Source organism: Cibotium barometz, chromosome 27, assembly GCF_041138505.1.
Source record: "Cibotium barometz isolate CiBa-2024 chromosome 27, ASM4113850v1, whole genome shotgun sequence".
In the NCBI taxonomy this organism is placed as follows: domain Eukaryota; kingdom Viridiplantae; phylum Streptophyta; class Polypodiopsida; order Cyatheales; family Cibotiaceae; genus Cibotium; species Cibotium barometz.
In genome coordinates, this window is record NC_141072.1 from 17,240,588 (window position 1) to 17,256,915 (window position 16,328).

A 16,328-nucleotide genomic window follows, 5' to 3' on the forward strand; every position below is an offset into this window, starting at 1 on the left:
AGGCCCAAAATTGGTAAATCAAAGAAGGAAATTTTCAGCTCACCCAGCTTCCACTCGAGTTGTCACTGTTGCCGACTTGGAAGAAGATAATAAAGGTAGAACTTATATAGGCATTGAACATCAAGGCTAAAATTAGTAATTTACAAACTATAAAGGTAAGTAGTTTGAGCTTTTGATTGATTATGGAAGCACTCATTCTTTCAATTCGCTTGCCTGCTTACTTGCTTACCTGCTTGTGAAAGTCAAAGATAGACCATAAACATGGTAAACCAATGCAAGTTGAATTGGCCAGTGGGGAAAATTTTGCTCACATGTCATGAGCCAAAAAATCTCAATTTACTCGATGGAAACTTCACTAAATGTGAATTCAAAGTCTTACCTTTAGGAATTTATGTGACGGAATTCTTGGAATAGATTGGCTCACTCAGAATCAAGCAAATATACACTGCCATAAGGGAACCATTTCTTTTTTAGATCTTGATCAAAATAAGGTCCAAGGTATTAGAGACACAAGATCTCAAAAGTTACAATCGGTAAAAGCATGTAGAATGATGAAGGGGCTTAGGAAGAAAGAAACAATTTACCTTTTTAAGCGTAACTCTACCAAAAAAGACTCAGGTTTATTGAAACCTAAATGGTTGAATGAATATGTAAATGTTCTTGAGGAATTGACAAAAATGCCCCTCACCTGAGAAGTGGATCATGAGGTATAACTTGTACCCGAAGTTGAGCCAATTACGAGAAGGGCTTATAAGATGGTTATACCTAAATCAATTGAACTTAAGGAACAATTAAAGCAACTATTAGAACCAAATTTCATCAAGCCTAGTTTATTCCTATGGGGTGTGCTAGTTCTCTTTTAAAAGAAGAAGGATGGAACTCTAAGATTGTGTATTAACACAAAAGATTGAATCAGCTTACTATCAATACCCAATATATCTAGGACTGATGAACTTTTGGATCGATTACATGTTGCGCAGATGTTTACCAAAATTAATTTGAAATCTAGGTATTATCAAATCCGGATTAAGGAACAAGATAGACCAAAGACAACATTCAATATTAGATATGGGCACTATGAGTTTACAGGTAGACTAATGCAAGAAAATTTTAGAGAACATCTGGATGATTTTATTCTAGTATTCTTTGATGATATCTTAGTTTACTCTAAGAATGCAGTTCATCATGAAATGCATGTTCGAAAAGTTTTACACATCTTAAGGAAGCACAAACTCTTTGCTTAAGAAAAGGAAATGGATTTTTCACTGATCGCATATAATACTTGGGGTCTATTGTGTCTAAGGATGCTATCTCATCTACAACCTTGCCAAAGTACAAATTGTTATATATTGGTCGAAACCAAAAATTGTAAAGGAAGTTTAAGGATTTCTTAGATTGACATGGTGGTATCACGCATTCATCCTAAGATATGCCAAAATTGTCTCGCCTTTGATGACTCTTCTAAAAAAAGATATACCTTTCAATTAGATGTTGATGTGCTAAATTGTGTTCGATAAACTCAAAACTACCTTGACCAACCATGTGCTAAAATTGCTAGAATTTGATAAGCCTTTTGAAGTGATTACCGATGTGGCTTTGTAATTGGTAGAATCCTTATGCAAGAAGGAAGGCCAATAGCCTATGAGTCAATAAAGCTCAGGCCCCATGTGTGACATTATGCAGTCTATGATTTAGAAGTTTTAGCAATTACTCATGCATTGAAAGTGTGGAGGCATTATCTTCTCAGAAAAGGATTTAATTTGGTAACGGACTACAAGAGTTTAAAATGGATATTTATGCAGAGTGATCTCAATATGTGTCAAAGAAGATGGATGTAGACATTTCGGTAGAGTGATCTCGATATGTATAAAAGAAGGATAGGGTTTGATTTTGAAATCAAGTACAAATCTGGAAAAGAAAATGCAGCCCCGTATATGCCTTAAGTCAAAAAGTATCCTTGCTTAGCATAACAGTCATATCAAAACCCCTTCTGAATCAAAGAAAAGCCCAGGACAAATGTATTCTTTGCTCCAATTATCACCTTATTGAGATAAGAAAGAAAAAAATTAAACAAAGTTCATGGATATAAATTTGAAGATGGAAGCTTGTATTTCAACAATCGTTTATGTGTCCCAAGTAAGGGAAATTTCAAGAATAGAATCTTAGCTAAGGCTCATAATAGCCAAATTGCAGGACATCCTAGTTATGTGGATATCTTTATATCAGTTAAGCTTCTTTTAGCTAGGAATGAAAAAGGATGTACTGAATCATGTCCATCAATACCTTATTTATCGAAAGGTTAAAGTTAAAAGAGTTAAGTTACCTAGAAAATTGCATCCATTAGATATTTTGATGATGAAATGGGAGTGCACTAGTATGGATTTTATCACTAAATTATCTTTCTAGTTCTGGATATGATTCCATATTCGTGGTGGTTGATAGACTTACAAAGTTTACACATCTTAAAGAAGACCTTCATTGCCTCAGACATTGTTGAGATATTCTTTTGAGAGATCTTTACATGGATTACCCCCGAGAATTGAGTGATAGAGATGCAAAGTTTACTTCTTAATTTTGGACATCATTTTTTTTGAAGTAGTTGGGACTTGTCTTAATCTTAGCACGGCTTATCATCTTGAGTCCGATGGTCAAACAGAAATGGTTAAATCAAGTTATCAAGGACACTCTCAAAGCCTTTCGTAGATATGAGCGAAAAGATAGTTGAACTACCTACATCTAGTAGAGTTTGTCTATAATGCCTCTGGGGGGGAATTAAATTAAATGGTCTAAGGTTCTAAGGTTGAGTGAAAAAATATGGTTTACATTAAAACAAGGTGGAAAAGTGAAAAGTAGTTTGGGTACTCGTGGTTTTACTAAGGTGGTTTATGGAAAGTGGAAAATTTTTTATGGTTTTGAGTTTAGCTAGTGGTTTAGTGGTGTTAGGATCCCTTAGCTTTAGTTAACTTGAGAAACTTGAGTTCCACAGTAGGTAGCCCACAAAAATGTAAAATATGCATGTATGTATGAAGCTTGAACCACCAAGAACTGGGAATTAACTCATAGAGCATTTGTGGTGCATGCATAGGGTAGAACTCCTATAAAAACCTCTTCTCCAAGCTAAAAATCCATGATTTTTTTAGTACTTTTAGGTTGTCATGATCATCATATACTTCTTCTTACAGTGTGTACTACTTATCCTACTTAGCCTAGTTACTTTTACCTTGAATTTTGGACATTTATTGCAATTTTTGGAGTCTATCATGCTAGGACGAAGCACATTGAATGCATTATCGTTTTGTGAGGGAGAAGGTTCTAGTTGGTGATGTGGATTTGGTATATGCCAACATAGAGGATCATTTGGTTGACATCTTTACAAAGGCATTAGGTACAAAGCTCCACAAGTTTAGGAGCTCACTTGGAATGTAGTGTGTGGAGTTGAGCTTAAGGCGGTGAGCTTAAGGTGGTGAGCTTAAGGCGAAGATATCGAGCTCAACTAGTGTTGTGAACATTAATGACCTGCCTGGGTAATAGCTTCCACACTTAAGCACTGGCTGAGTTGGTGAGATTATGGGCAATATGCCACCAGTGGTTTACAAGCCATGTGACAGTCACTTTGGTGTACTAGAGCTATGGTATAGTTAGTGCGCCAGCTCATGTAGTCAGGTTCACACTATGGACCAGCCTTTATATATTATAGTAGGGGAGTACTTTCCTTTATAGTATATACTCTTATCTCTTTATGTTATGGGTGTAGAGAAGAGAAGATAATAGACAAAAATCCAGCCATCCATCTCTCTTGTGTGCTTATTTACTCTTGTGTGTGTGTGTGTGTGTGTGTTTGCTTGCAAGGATATTGAGCATATAACTAAGATTACAATGTGCACACACCTATGTGTCCAATGGTCACTTACTTTGGACTAAAATTTCACCCTTCATAAAAATCACCAAAAATATTTTGTTATTTTTCTTTGATTTCTTGCTAATGTACCATGCCCAGCTTGAAATCAAAATTTATTAGCACAACTCTCAATGGCCAGCTTAAGAATTTTTATAGCTCTTTATCCAATAAAAATTCTTTTGTCTAATATTCACTATATCGTTATCCTATAAAATTTAAAAAATTATCTATTATTATCTATCTCTGAGTCTCGAAATCAAAAATTAAATTTATCTCTCTTAGCATTCCCCTCCCCCCAATTGATAATGCCCAAGCTGAAGCGGCTTTGAGGATGCATAGAAAAGGAATCTGCTGTTGGTGGGATATTTGGGATAGAGACATCAATTCTTGGATGTCCAGAGCTGATTTGATCAGAGACTAATGTCTCATATGTAGAATTAAACCTTATTGGGGCAAGAATCAGCTTATGGCACCAATCAGACACCCGGCTGCTGCTGTCGATTAAAGATTTGCCAACTCACAAAGCTTTCCAATGGAAGAATAAAAAAGGACTACTCCCTATTCCCCACAATCAGAGGACTGATCCTATCCATTGCACTTTAAACAAGAGATGGGGAATCCTTCTGGACAGATCACAATGGTATTTTCTGTTTGGTAAACATAGACTTGATTCCATTTTTAATAGTATGCCTACTAACAGTTTCAGGCCAAAAGAGAACTTGATACATGTAGGTGAAAGATTCATACAAAGACGGATGAAAGACTTGGACACCAAGCTTCATTGTCTGCATAAGAAAGCTAAAGGAAAGCAAGTGGACCAGGTGACATAGCAAATTCAAGATCTGTTGAAGATGAAAGAGTCCGTCATCTACAAGGATGTGTTGCTCATCAAAGCACTCTATGTTTTTTGAAAGTCACACTCAGAAAAAGTGGGAAAAGCTGGAAACACAGCTAGGCATACTTCTCAATAAAGTCAAAGGCAAGCTTGTGGAGCAGCTATGGCTTGCATTTTAGGAATTGTGGGTGATAAGAAGAGAATGTCATGTTTCATGGACATTGTACTCATTAGAGCTCTCTATATGTTGTAACCTGTCTCTTTCTAATCTCTTAATATAAGCAGCCTCTTTCTAATCTCTTAGTATAAGCAGCCGTTATTTGAAAAACAAATTAATTCAAACCCACAAAACGTTGTGGGTGCATATTCTTAATAATGTATAATATTATATACTAACTCAAAACAAACAGTTTTAATTCTAAATTAGCGACTTTTGGACGGGGGAGATCCTCCGCCTACCAGGGATGAGCGGCTGAGATTTTTCCGTTTCAATAGAGGGGTCAGGCGAAAAGGGCACCCACGATGAATGTGTGGGTTACAGTGGGTATGTTGACAGAGTGGCGTCATTCTCTCTCAGAAGAGGGTGTGGATTGCGACCTGAATTTGCAGAAGTTGCTACTCGTACTGTGACTGCGAAGGGTTGGGCGATGTTTGGAATATGGTTGGACAGAAATTGAACTGGCAATTAGCTTGATTTGGGCGCTCCCTTGGGATCAGAATGGCGCCTTGCCTTGCTAGCCCTGCCCAATTACTACTCCACAGTTCTCTCTTGGCCTCACCAGCCCACATCCGCAGAGTTGGGAAAAGCAAGAGTTTTTTGCTTGATCACCATATCCTGGTCTCACCCTTTCTGCGCTCCCCATCTCTTAACCAGCACAATTCTGGCTTACACAGAGGTTTCCGGTCAATCTCTTCTCACCTTCATCATCACAACAATGGGTCCTCTCATGATCACAGTGATGAGGAAGACCACGATCATGAATGCCACACCCAGTTGGGCGGCGCCCATTCAGGAAACCATGAGAAGAATGGACACTGTCATTCCCACAGCCATGCCGTGGAGGAAAAATCAGTAGACAATGCCGTACAGAGGATCATACTGAGAGTGGCAGCAGCAGTTGGATTGACCAGACTGGCTGATGCTTTGCGCGACAATTTTCGCCTCTGCTGCCTCTCAATGGCAATGCTTCTTCTGGCTGCGGCATGCCCATGCGTGATGCCCCAACCCTTAGGCTCATCAGTGCAAAGTGGACTTGCATTCTTGGCCTTTCCTGTTGTAGGGGTATGCCATCTCTAACCCCGGATTTTTTTTTTCATGTTTGACATCCATATACTCGATTGCTTTTTGTGTTTGTTTTCATGCAATGATTATTATCAAGTGCAGCATTGCTTGGTTGACTTTAACGTCTTTTGAATTGCTTGTGTGTCTTGCATAGAGATGTAATGTTTATAAATTTTGATTGATAACCATATGGTGCATTCAATTGACCCCTAAAAAACCTTTTTTAAAAATCGTTTTTACATTCATTTTATTTAATGCAGAGAGATTTATTAATACAGACATCGTGTCACAAACTAAAGTGTAGAGGCCTGTCCATTAAATGTCCCAAAATAAAGAGTTTTTTACATAATCAAAGATCTTTTGTAGCTTACAAATGGACTGTCTTAGGGTGTGTGCCATAAACTCTCCAAAAGTATAAATTTGGTCTAGTCATCAAAAGATAGATCAATTTTCCAACTAGAGTGCATGATTGATTTTCTGACTAGAGTGCACATCTGGCTCATGTTCCAGAAGCTCCATTGTCCTACATGTTATGACACAAGCAATTCCTCAGTGTACTTTGATTAGCTGAGAAAATATCAAGTTCATATAAAATGATGTTCCTTTGTAACATAAAGGTTTGGACTGGCAACACTCTTTTTTATACCATAGGAGACTTTTCCAGCTGCTGTGATAGAGCTCCTTTATCATGCCTTGTTGGCCTGAGGTCCGGGTGTTGGCACCAGTGGTGTGTAGTCCGGAGGCCAGCATTGTAGCTGTTGTTGTTGGCCTTCTCGAGTACTACTCTCCATTTGCTCCGAGGGGGGGTTTAATGGGAATCAGAGCTTCATGAAACAAACCTTTGTATGTGTGTGTGAACCACCTCTAGTGTGTACGTGTGCTTATGTGTGTGAACAGCCTCTTAAGGCTAGATTCTATGTGTGTATGTAAGCAATGATGTCATAGGCCATGCTATGTGTCATTGCCTTTGTGTGTGTATCTTAGTCAAAAGATAAGGCTCTAAGCCTATAAAAGCATTGTACTTGGTGAAAGATTTAAGACACCATTAATCTAATCATCATTGAGTCATGTGACTCTTTGAGCTTCATCATCTCTCTCTTACTACGCCTGCACTCACTCACACTATGGAGAACTTCCATCCACCTTAGTCTGTCTAAATCCTAACCCTGAACTCGACAGTCTCAAGGGAGAATCTGGTCTCAACGGAGATGTGTGCGGATATCTTCACAAAGGCTTTTGGGAGAGACTGGAGCAACATCTTCATTGACTCGGTGTTGGACTGAAGAGGTAGTTCACTTACGGGTGGATGTTGAGGGGAGTGCTAGCCGAACTCCTTGATGTTCCCTCGTTCGTGTGTATGTGTGTTGATCGGATGTGCGTGTTTGCAATGTCTTGGACGTGCTTCTCGAGCATTCAACTGTGAGTATCAGCCTTGGACAGACATGCATTCAAGTGGACTCTTACTTGCGGTGTTTCACTTGGAGCCTTACAAAATAGAGCAACCCGTCACATAGAGAGTGACTGTGATGAGGGTGGAGCATTGATTTCCAACAGTTTAAAAGATGACAAAGCTTAGGAGTGAAGGTAACGTGAAAACTTGAGGCAGCAGCTCTTCTACCCTGCTTGGACATTCTTGGCATCATTGCCCACCTAATTGGTTCTGTCAATGTAATTGCCAGGCTCAGATGCCTCTAAAAGGATGTCACTCACTTTATCTGGGAATAACACCAATTCTTGTACTATTTGTTACATTAACAGACCTCTATTTCTTTGGAAGAAGATATCAATATTCTTTTGAAAATTGCTTGCATACATTTTAGGGTTTGACTAAATTCTTAGAGCTTGCTTTAGCGTACACTTTGAAGACAGTTTGATCCAAGTGCAGGTTTAGAGCTGCCTAATTATCTTGTTGATAGTTTGACCATTTTTGGTTGTGCTTTGCTTCTTTTTGAATCTGCAAATTTGGGAGATCACATTAACTTTGGTCTCTGAAAGGCTTTTTTTTTTCACAGGTACCGGCAATTCTCGATGCCTCAATTGACATTGCTGGCTTGAAAGTGAACATACATGTTCTCATGGCACTAGCTGCATTCGCCTCGTTGTTAATGGGGAATGCGTTGGAGGGTGGTCTGCTCTTGGCTATGTTTAGTCTCTCTCATATTGGTGAGATTCTTGTCTGTGTTGTTAGGGGTGTCATTGTTGTTGTTTTTTTTCTTTTGTTCCGTACCTTATGTGAATCACTCTTGATTTTTTCCTCAACCTAACTCCCTCCCTTCCCTCCTCTTGGCTTGCATCTCCATTAATATCTGAGCTCGACGTTGGCAGCTGAAGAATATTTTACGAAGCGTGCATTAGGCGATGTGAAGGCTTTGAAAGAAAGCAATCCAGAATCGGCTTTGGTGTTGGAAATAAAAGGAACTTCAACATTTCCTTCATTATCAGCCATGACATACACAGAAGTCCCCCTACGGAAAGTAAAAGTGGGCTCCTTTATTCTTGTCAGAGCTGGTGAGGTGAGAATCTCATCATTTTTTTCCCCGATATTTTTTTTATAGATTTTTCTTTGTAAATCGTAGTATTTAGTGTTATGGTTTTGATGTGTAGACTATGTGTGTGAGCCATTTACTCGAGCCTGTAAAATGTCTTTTTGGGCAGCTCAGGCGGTCCCAGTCGATGGAGAAGTATGGCAAGGGAGATCAATGGTCACTGTAGAACACTTAACAGGAGAAGCTGAACCAATTGAGAAAAAAGTTGGTGATTTGGTGCCAGGAGGTGCAAGAAACCTTGATGGAATGCTGATTATTAAGGTATGCCCAATAGTTAGACATAGCATTCAAGAGCTCAGATATGGGCAACCCTTGTAAATATTCATTCATTCACTTAATAAAAAGTAGATTGGGTGAATCTCTTCCCTTCTCTTTGTGCATTTTCAGTTTGTGCATCTTAATTAGCATTCATTTCAGCACATAATCAGCATGCTTTTGCTCAGCATGTTACATTGTATCAGAGCAAAGGTTTTTTCTGAGTTGTCATGCATGTAGCTTTTTTTTTTTTCCCTCTGGAAAAAGATCCTGCTATTAGTTACTGAGAAAAACAGCCAAAACGGCTAAGTACAAATTCGTCTCCAAAGGGGAAACACGAGTCAAGATGAACAAAGGGGAGGATGCACTTCTCCTTCGGCTGGCCTCTCTAGGTGGAGAAGGCTATCTATAATCTCGTACAATGGGGGGAGGGGGAAATAACCACACAGGTGGTTTGTAATGCCAAGTGGGGTCGCCACCACTATCTGTAAGAAAGGGACCGTGCCGAGGGAAGGCCTCGTGACGCTCCCTCATACTGTCTGAGCCACCCTGAAGTTGCCCCACTGACCTTAGAGGGTGTGAATGATATCGAGCCAGATGGTGGGGTGAGGGTACCTTCAATGGCTTCGCTGCATCGAGCTCTCCATATATGCCACGTGGCTATGCTACTGCAAATCTCCCATCTCTGCCTTGAACTTGGGGTCCAACGACAAGTAGACGGAGTTGGAACTGGCATAGTGGAAATACAAAGGTGAGAGACCTAAAGGGCTAGTCCCCCACCTTCCTCCTCATACGACATGATGATCGTGGCCTCAGTGGCCCAAGCAACAATGCCCCATGTAACAATATGGGCGGAAGCTTGATCCATAGTGGAGATGCGTAGGATCCTCTGCTAGACCCGCTGGGCCTTTGGGCAATCCCAAAGATAGTGACACTGAGACTCCTGGGAATGGCCACACCTTTGACATAATGCTGGTCTGCCCTCAATGGCCAACCAAGTGCCAACTGCTAAGCTCCTATGTGCCAGCTTCCATAGGAAAAGAGTGATCTTCTGCGGCGGCGGTCGAAAGCTGTTCGATAGCCGCTTCCAAAACTCTACAAGAAATTGCGGGAGGCCTTGGGATTGCCAGTGTGCTGTTGTGCTGGAGTGCCCTCCACCTCTTTGACATCTGAATCTTGCGGCCCAACCGTGAAGTGTAAGCAAAGAAGGGGGTACCAGGCGACTCCTCTCTATCCTCTGGATCCTACCATGCCCACTCTCTCGACTCCCATTGGAGATTGGTAATAGGTCGGCCCTCCCACATCCATAGCTGCCATAGTCCCTCTCTGGCCAGTGGGCCACCTTGGCGGGTGGAGGGTCGATGTGCCAATCATGTGCGTGAAAACCAATCACCCTCACTCTCTGCAAGGTGCATCCCTTGAGGTCCTCTAAGGGGGTCTCTGATCTCTCCAGTCTGCCATGAGGCCCAATAGAGAAGGTGAGTCGAGCGGAGTACTCATCCGTGCCATGAACTGCCAGGGCTATACGGTATACCGTGCTTGGTGAACACTTCCATCCACTGTGGAGGAGAATGATCCAGTATTGGGGCTAGCCACTCCAGAGGGATGGAAGAGTTGATGTTGAGGCTAAGTTGGTCTCTGTCCGGATCCCAACAAGGCCTCTCTCTTGAGCCTTTGGGGGTAGCTATTTGAATGCAAGCCAATCTCCATGTGACCTAGCAGGGCCCACACACAAGGCTCCCCATGGTACGTGTGGGCGAGCCTTGAGCATGTGACCACCAGGTAGACGGGCCATAGGGTTCCCGATCAAAGGCTGCCGAAGCCGCTCCTCAGAGGCTATTGGAGCTGATTGCTGCAAGGCTGATCCGAGATGATCCGAGAAGAGACTGGCTGCAAATCTGTTCTCAAATGCTTGGCTAAAGCCACGTGTCCGCATCTTTGTGAAGATCCATCTCGTGCTCTATAGCCAAGGGCCCCCTAGGATCGAAGTGCGGGCAGAGATCCTAGCTAGGACGAAGTCCTTTCAAGGCTCATTGCCCGCAAGAAGACCTCGAACGATCAACGTGCCCAACAGGGCACGGCTTTGAATGGAGGGGTCGATGATGCCCAGTTCCCCTTTTGTGTAACTTGGTTGAACACAATGCTAATCATTACACATAAATACACTAAGATTTGATGGACACATGCTCAATACAAGAAGTAATTTTTTTGAATTGGCAAGAGACACACAATGAGCCTGAACGGCCGGCCCCTCCCTTAAATAAAGTATATTGATCTTGGGAGAATCAAGTACATAGTGTCATGGGCATTTCTGACCAAATTTCCATACCAATGTATATGAATACAATATGCAAACAAGTGGTTGTCGGTGTAGACTTGCAACTCACACTACCCTCTCAAGTGCCCATGTTCCCTACCATCTGCTCTCTATTTTTCTACCAACACATGGTAGCAACAATCTGCAAGAGAGCACGTAGGACAAGAGAACACTACACAGGGTATGTGATCTTGTAATCCGGTTCCTCCCTCCTGCTACTTGCTTTCATATTTAAGCATAAAAGCTTACCAAGTGCAAGTAGAGTCGATGACAGCGGAAGTCTTCGCGATGGAAGTCCTTGAGTGATGAGATCTTCGATTTGGCGCATTTCTTTGCGACAAAAGTTTTCAAGAGGATGAAGGGAATCTTGGGAAAGCTTCCCCAATGGTTCAACTTGAGAAAGGAGGGCTGAAATTAGGGTTTTCAGCAAAAAGATCAGAAATTACAGCATTAAAGAGAGCTGTTTGCTGAATTTCAGTCATTGGGAGTGTGTAGGAGAGTGATTAGCACCCAGAAACACTCTTGGAAGCTTGAGAAACACCTTAGCGAGCTTGGATATGGAGTTGGGAAGGAGAAAATGCAGAAAATACAGCAAGCACATAAAGATGCTATGCAAGGCAGCATTGGTATGGACAATCCCCGTTCATGAGACTACACCAAATAGACGTGCTCGAGGCAAGTACACGAGGTACCGGACCCAATGGAACACCAATCCACCAGGAATTTTCGGGCATGTACACAGAAGCACAAGTCCCAACAGAAAGCCAAGTCCAGAGTATCACATGAGTGGCATCAATCTCCGGCATATTCAATTGCCATGGACACCAGTCCAGTGTACATACATGATGAGAAAGCATGGGTGGACCAATTGGGTGGCCAAATGGTGACATCCCCCCGGCTTCTAAAGAGTTGTCCGCAACTGAAAAGCATCCAAATATGTCTGAAGCACATGCGGGCAATCTCTGAAGAACTCTTCATCTACCCATTAGCATCAATGGGAAGATAGTTCTTAAACTTCACAAGGTAACGCTTGACAACTTTGTCTGCAGCAGCAAGCTTGCGTTCCTTGTGATACACAATCTACTCTGGCTGCAAGATCTCCTCAAGCTCATCCACTTCTGGTGTCAATGACCGTTTCACTGGGCTCCGGCCCTATATACTTGAGAAGGAGACTCACATGAAAAGCATTGTGTATGTGCCAATGACTAGGTAGTGCCAATCTAAAAGCCACTTCATTGATCTTCTCGATCACTCGAAAAGGCCCATAGTACCTGCTTGCAAGCTTAGGATATGCACCCTCTTTGCTAGGCCTCTTTGTAAGTCTTACTTTCTCAAATTTCAGCAATACCCAATCATCCTCTTTTTCTATGCTTGTCGCCAGCCTTTTTATGCTTGTCTTGTGACCTTGCAATGGCTGTCCGCACCTGAGCAAAAGCAATATCTAAGTCTCTAACGTACTCATGAGCTGCAAATATGTGATTCTTTGTGCGAAGGATGGGTGGCAAAACCACCTTACCATAAACAATCTCAAACGGGGCCTTTTCCGTAGAATGTACGACAAATATCATCCTATTGGGTTCTAATAATGTACAAATGTTGCACTGCTGATGATGAGCCAGTTTGTCACCATGCACTGAGTGCAGAGTGCATGTGACATTCCCTCCTGCTTAGCTTGGCGGCAGGTTCATGGCTTCCAAGTAGTCCACCAATAACTGGGGGTACTCCCAGAAGAACTCCTCGTCTAGCCATACTGAAACCGATCCCGTCTAGTGGGAAAGACTCCGTTGGACACCCACACGCTTAATAGCACAACTTTAAAACCACAAATTTGAAATGGACAACTTAAAACAACTTGAAATTTAAATGAAATGAAATGGAAAGATGGACACCAGCACTGGGGCCGGAACGGGCCGACCCCCCCCTCAATATATGATATATTTATTGGGAGTATTTAATAAATACAATGCTCCATGGGTTCCAAGAACCAGATAATGTCCATGTACATATGAAAACAGTACCAAACAAATAGGCTCGAATTTCGATGTAGAAGCTCGAAGCAGAACGACCACTAGTGTGGTCCAATCTCTACGGTCCTGTGCTTTCACTGGACTCCGCGGAGAGCGCCTCACTGGTGTTCCGAGACCATGCACAAACAGGCGCTCTCGTACTAACGCCTGGCTCTCCCGATCTCAGCACCTTTGGACCGAGGTTCGCCAATATAGCTTGGACAACCCGGCACCGAACGGGTGTTGGCCGAGCGGGATGAATCCTTTATCAGATTTAAACATAAAATACTTTACTCAAATCTGGAAATCACTTACTCGTAGATGGTTGATAGAAAACCAATACTTGTGGTATGATGAAGTCACCCAGGTGATGCGAAGTCTCCTTGTAGAACACCAGTGGAGAGGATGTACCACCACAAAGGACACAGCCGCCTGCTGTGAGAGAGAAACATCCACTTGCAAGTGAGGAGAGAGACCTGGCTGCTGATTGGAGATGGAGTGCACAACCTCTTGCCTGATTGGAGAAGAAGTGCACAGTCACTTGCAGCCTGCTGGACAGTAAGAGCAACCACTTTGTTGATATGGCACAGTTGCCTGCAGGAGAGGAGGTGTAGAGTGAGGCGTGGCCTTCAGATGGTGGCAACCAACTCTGTGTAGGCAGAGCGTGTGATGGGCGCCTGGCTGGGAAAAGAGAAGCAGGGCAGTCAAGGTGAAGTTGCCTGTATGTGAGGTGAGCAGCCGCCTGTAGTACAGTACAGCCAGCCGCCTGGGAGAGTGAGTAGCGTGGAGTAAACAGCCGCCTGTAACAACTCTCAGCCACCTGTAGAGGGAGGCGCAGCCAGCACAGCCAAAGACAGTCGCCTGCAAGGTTCAAGCTGTCACCAATTGGCCGACCATTTGGTTTATTCCTAGTTTTTGCGTCTCGTTCACTTGAGGCCAGGCCGGTGTCTCATGTGAAGAGGCCAGTATTTTGCTGACATGGACGGGAGCCAGACTGGTGCCACCCGTGTGTTAGCAGGATGGTGTCGTATGGACGGGAGCCAGATCAGTGCCACCCGTGTATGACCTGGACTGTGCTCGATCCATGGGACTGTCACGCCATGGAAGAGCCAGTATTCGTGCCGAGTTTTACCTATGGGACTGTCACACCATAGGGAAACTCGTGCCTGGAACTGTGTCTTACCTATGGGACTGTCACTCCATAGGAAGACCAGGTTTTTATGTTTTTATGTCGTGCCAGTTTTGTGCCGACAGATATTTTGTACATGTTCCATGAACGGGAGATATGTCCATGTTACTTTTTGCACATGCACACATGATTTGTATGCTTGAAACTGTTTTCGCATGACATGTATTCGTGTGTTTGCCTACTTGACGTGTTACTTACTGAGCAGGGACGCCTGCCAGTGAGTCGTGAAGTCTGCTCTGTATTCTGACGAGTTTCAGTGCATGTGAACAGGTGGTAAGTATATGGTACATGTTGTTTTAATGTTTTAAATTCTAACCCTTTAAATTATAAGGTTAGCTGTTCACATTCATTTAAAAGTGGGCACCCCCTTTGGGCACCCACTTTGGGGCCAAGGTGGGGAGCCCCACTTTTAAGTGAGTGTGGGGGTGGGCATGGTCACCTACCCCAACTAATCCCTCCACATGCATGCGTGGAAACCTTTAGTTTTACTCCTCCTTCTACCTTAATAAAATAAACTCCACGACCACCCTTTGGAAAAAGAGGTATGCGCTCCCATCGTGGCTGCGTTCATCTTTTCGCTTCTTACAGGTTGCGCCAACTTCTCTCCCTCAAGCTGACGGTGGCGCTCTCAGTTATACAGGCTGCACAAGTTACTTCTCCTTGAGGCGACTTCATTTGTTTCTCTATTGGTGGCACCTGCGTTGAATCTTCAGCAGGCTGCGTTGAATCTTCAGCAGGCTGCCTCCTCTTCGCCTGGCAACCTTGCTGGCGGCTGTGAGCCTTCCCATACAATCGGCTGCCATCATCTCACTGTACTGCTGCTCTTCACAGGCGGCTGTCTATCTCTACAGGCAACTGCACCATAGGTTGACGGCTGCCCACTCTACAGGCGGCTGTGTGTTTTATCTCTAGCAAGGCTACGCTGCCTTCCTCTCTGCAGGCGACTGTGTGACCAGCTTCAGTAGCCTACTCCTCTTCTCCTGCGGGTGCCTACTCCTCTTCCCATACAGGCGATCCCTTCTCCATACAGGCGGTTGTGCCTTCTACAAGGTGGCTGTACTTGTTGTAGCCAGGCGGCATCTTCCTTCTTCAGGTGGTTACACCTACTCCACAGGCAGCTACCCCTCATCCTCCTCGACAGGCTGCTGTGTCTCGATGTCCCTCTCAAGTGGCTTCTTCATACTTCGAGTATGGGTTTTCTATCAACCATCCACAAGTAAGTGACTTTCAGATTTGAGTAAAGTATTATATATTTAAATCTGATAAAGGATTCATCCCGCTCGGCCAAAACCCGTTCGGTGCCGGGTTGTCCAAGCTATATTGGCGAACCTCGGTCCAAAGGTGCTGAGATCGGGAGAGCCAGGCGTTAGTACGAGAGCTCCTGTTTGTGCGTGGTCTCGGAACACCAGTGAGGCGCTCTCTGCGGAGTCCAGTGAAAGCACAGGACCGTAGCGATTGGACCACACTAGTGGTCGTTCTGCTTCGAGCTTCTACATCGAAATTCGAGCCTATTTGTTTGGTATTGTTTTCATATGTACATGGACATTATCTGGTTCTTGGAACCCATGGAGCATTGTATTCATTAAATACTCCCAATAAATATATCATATATTGAGGGGGGGGTCGGCCCGTTCCGGCCCCAGTGCTGGTGTCCATTTTCCATTTCATTTCATTTAAATTTCAAGTTGTTTTAAGTTGTCCATTTCAAATTTGTGGTTTTAAAGTTGTGCTATTAAGCGTGTGGGTGTCCAACGGAGTCTTTCCCACTTGACGGGATCGGTTTCATTGGTATCAGAGCACGGTTGTTTCCCTCTTCCTAGTGGGGAAACGAACCTGTGTACTGGACATCCCGCTTTTAGCAAACTTTGAACACAATGGACAGCCAAGGCAACCCTTTGGAAGTACCAAATTCGAGGGGTCCCTCTAGTGCTTCTCGTGGGTCTGATGCCCTGCGTGGTAGGCACAAGCCCCTTGAAAGGGTTCTTGATAGTGAATCCAAG

General features: G+C 43.3%; 1 protein-coding gene across 1 annotated transcript in view; it reads left to right on the plus strand.

The window, feature by feature from the left end:
• Window positions 1-5,132: 5,132 nt before the first annotated feature.
• The window catches only part of HMA1 (heavy metal atpase 1), a 66,711-nt gene continuing 55,515 nt past the window's right edge, over window positions 5,133-16,328 (plus strand). Inside the window, exons 1-4 of the mRNA XM_086821175.1 lie at window positions 5,133-6,015; window positions 8,028-8,178; window positions 8,341-8,528; window positions 8,676-8,822. Coding sequence (XP_086677301.1) covers window positions 5,452-6,015; window positions 8,028-8,178; window positions 8,341-8,528; window positions 8,676-8,822 — 1,050 coding nt within the window. The 5' untranslated portion in view covers window positions 5,133-5,451. The remainder of the gene's footprint in view (window positions 6,016-8,027; window positions 8,179-8,340; window positions 8,529-8,675; window positions 8,823-16,328) is intronic.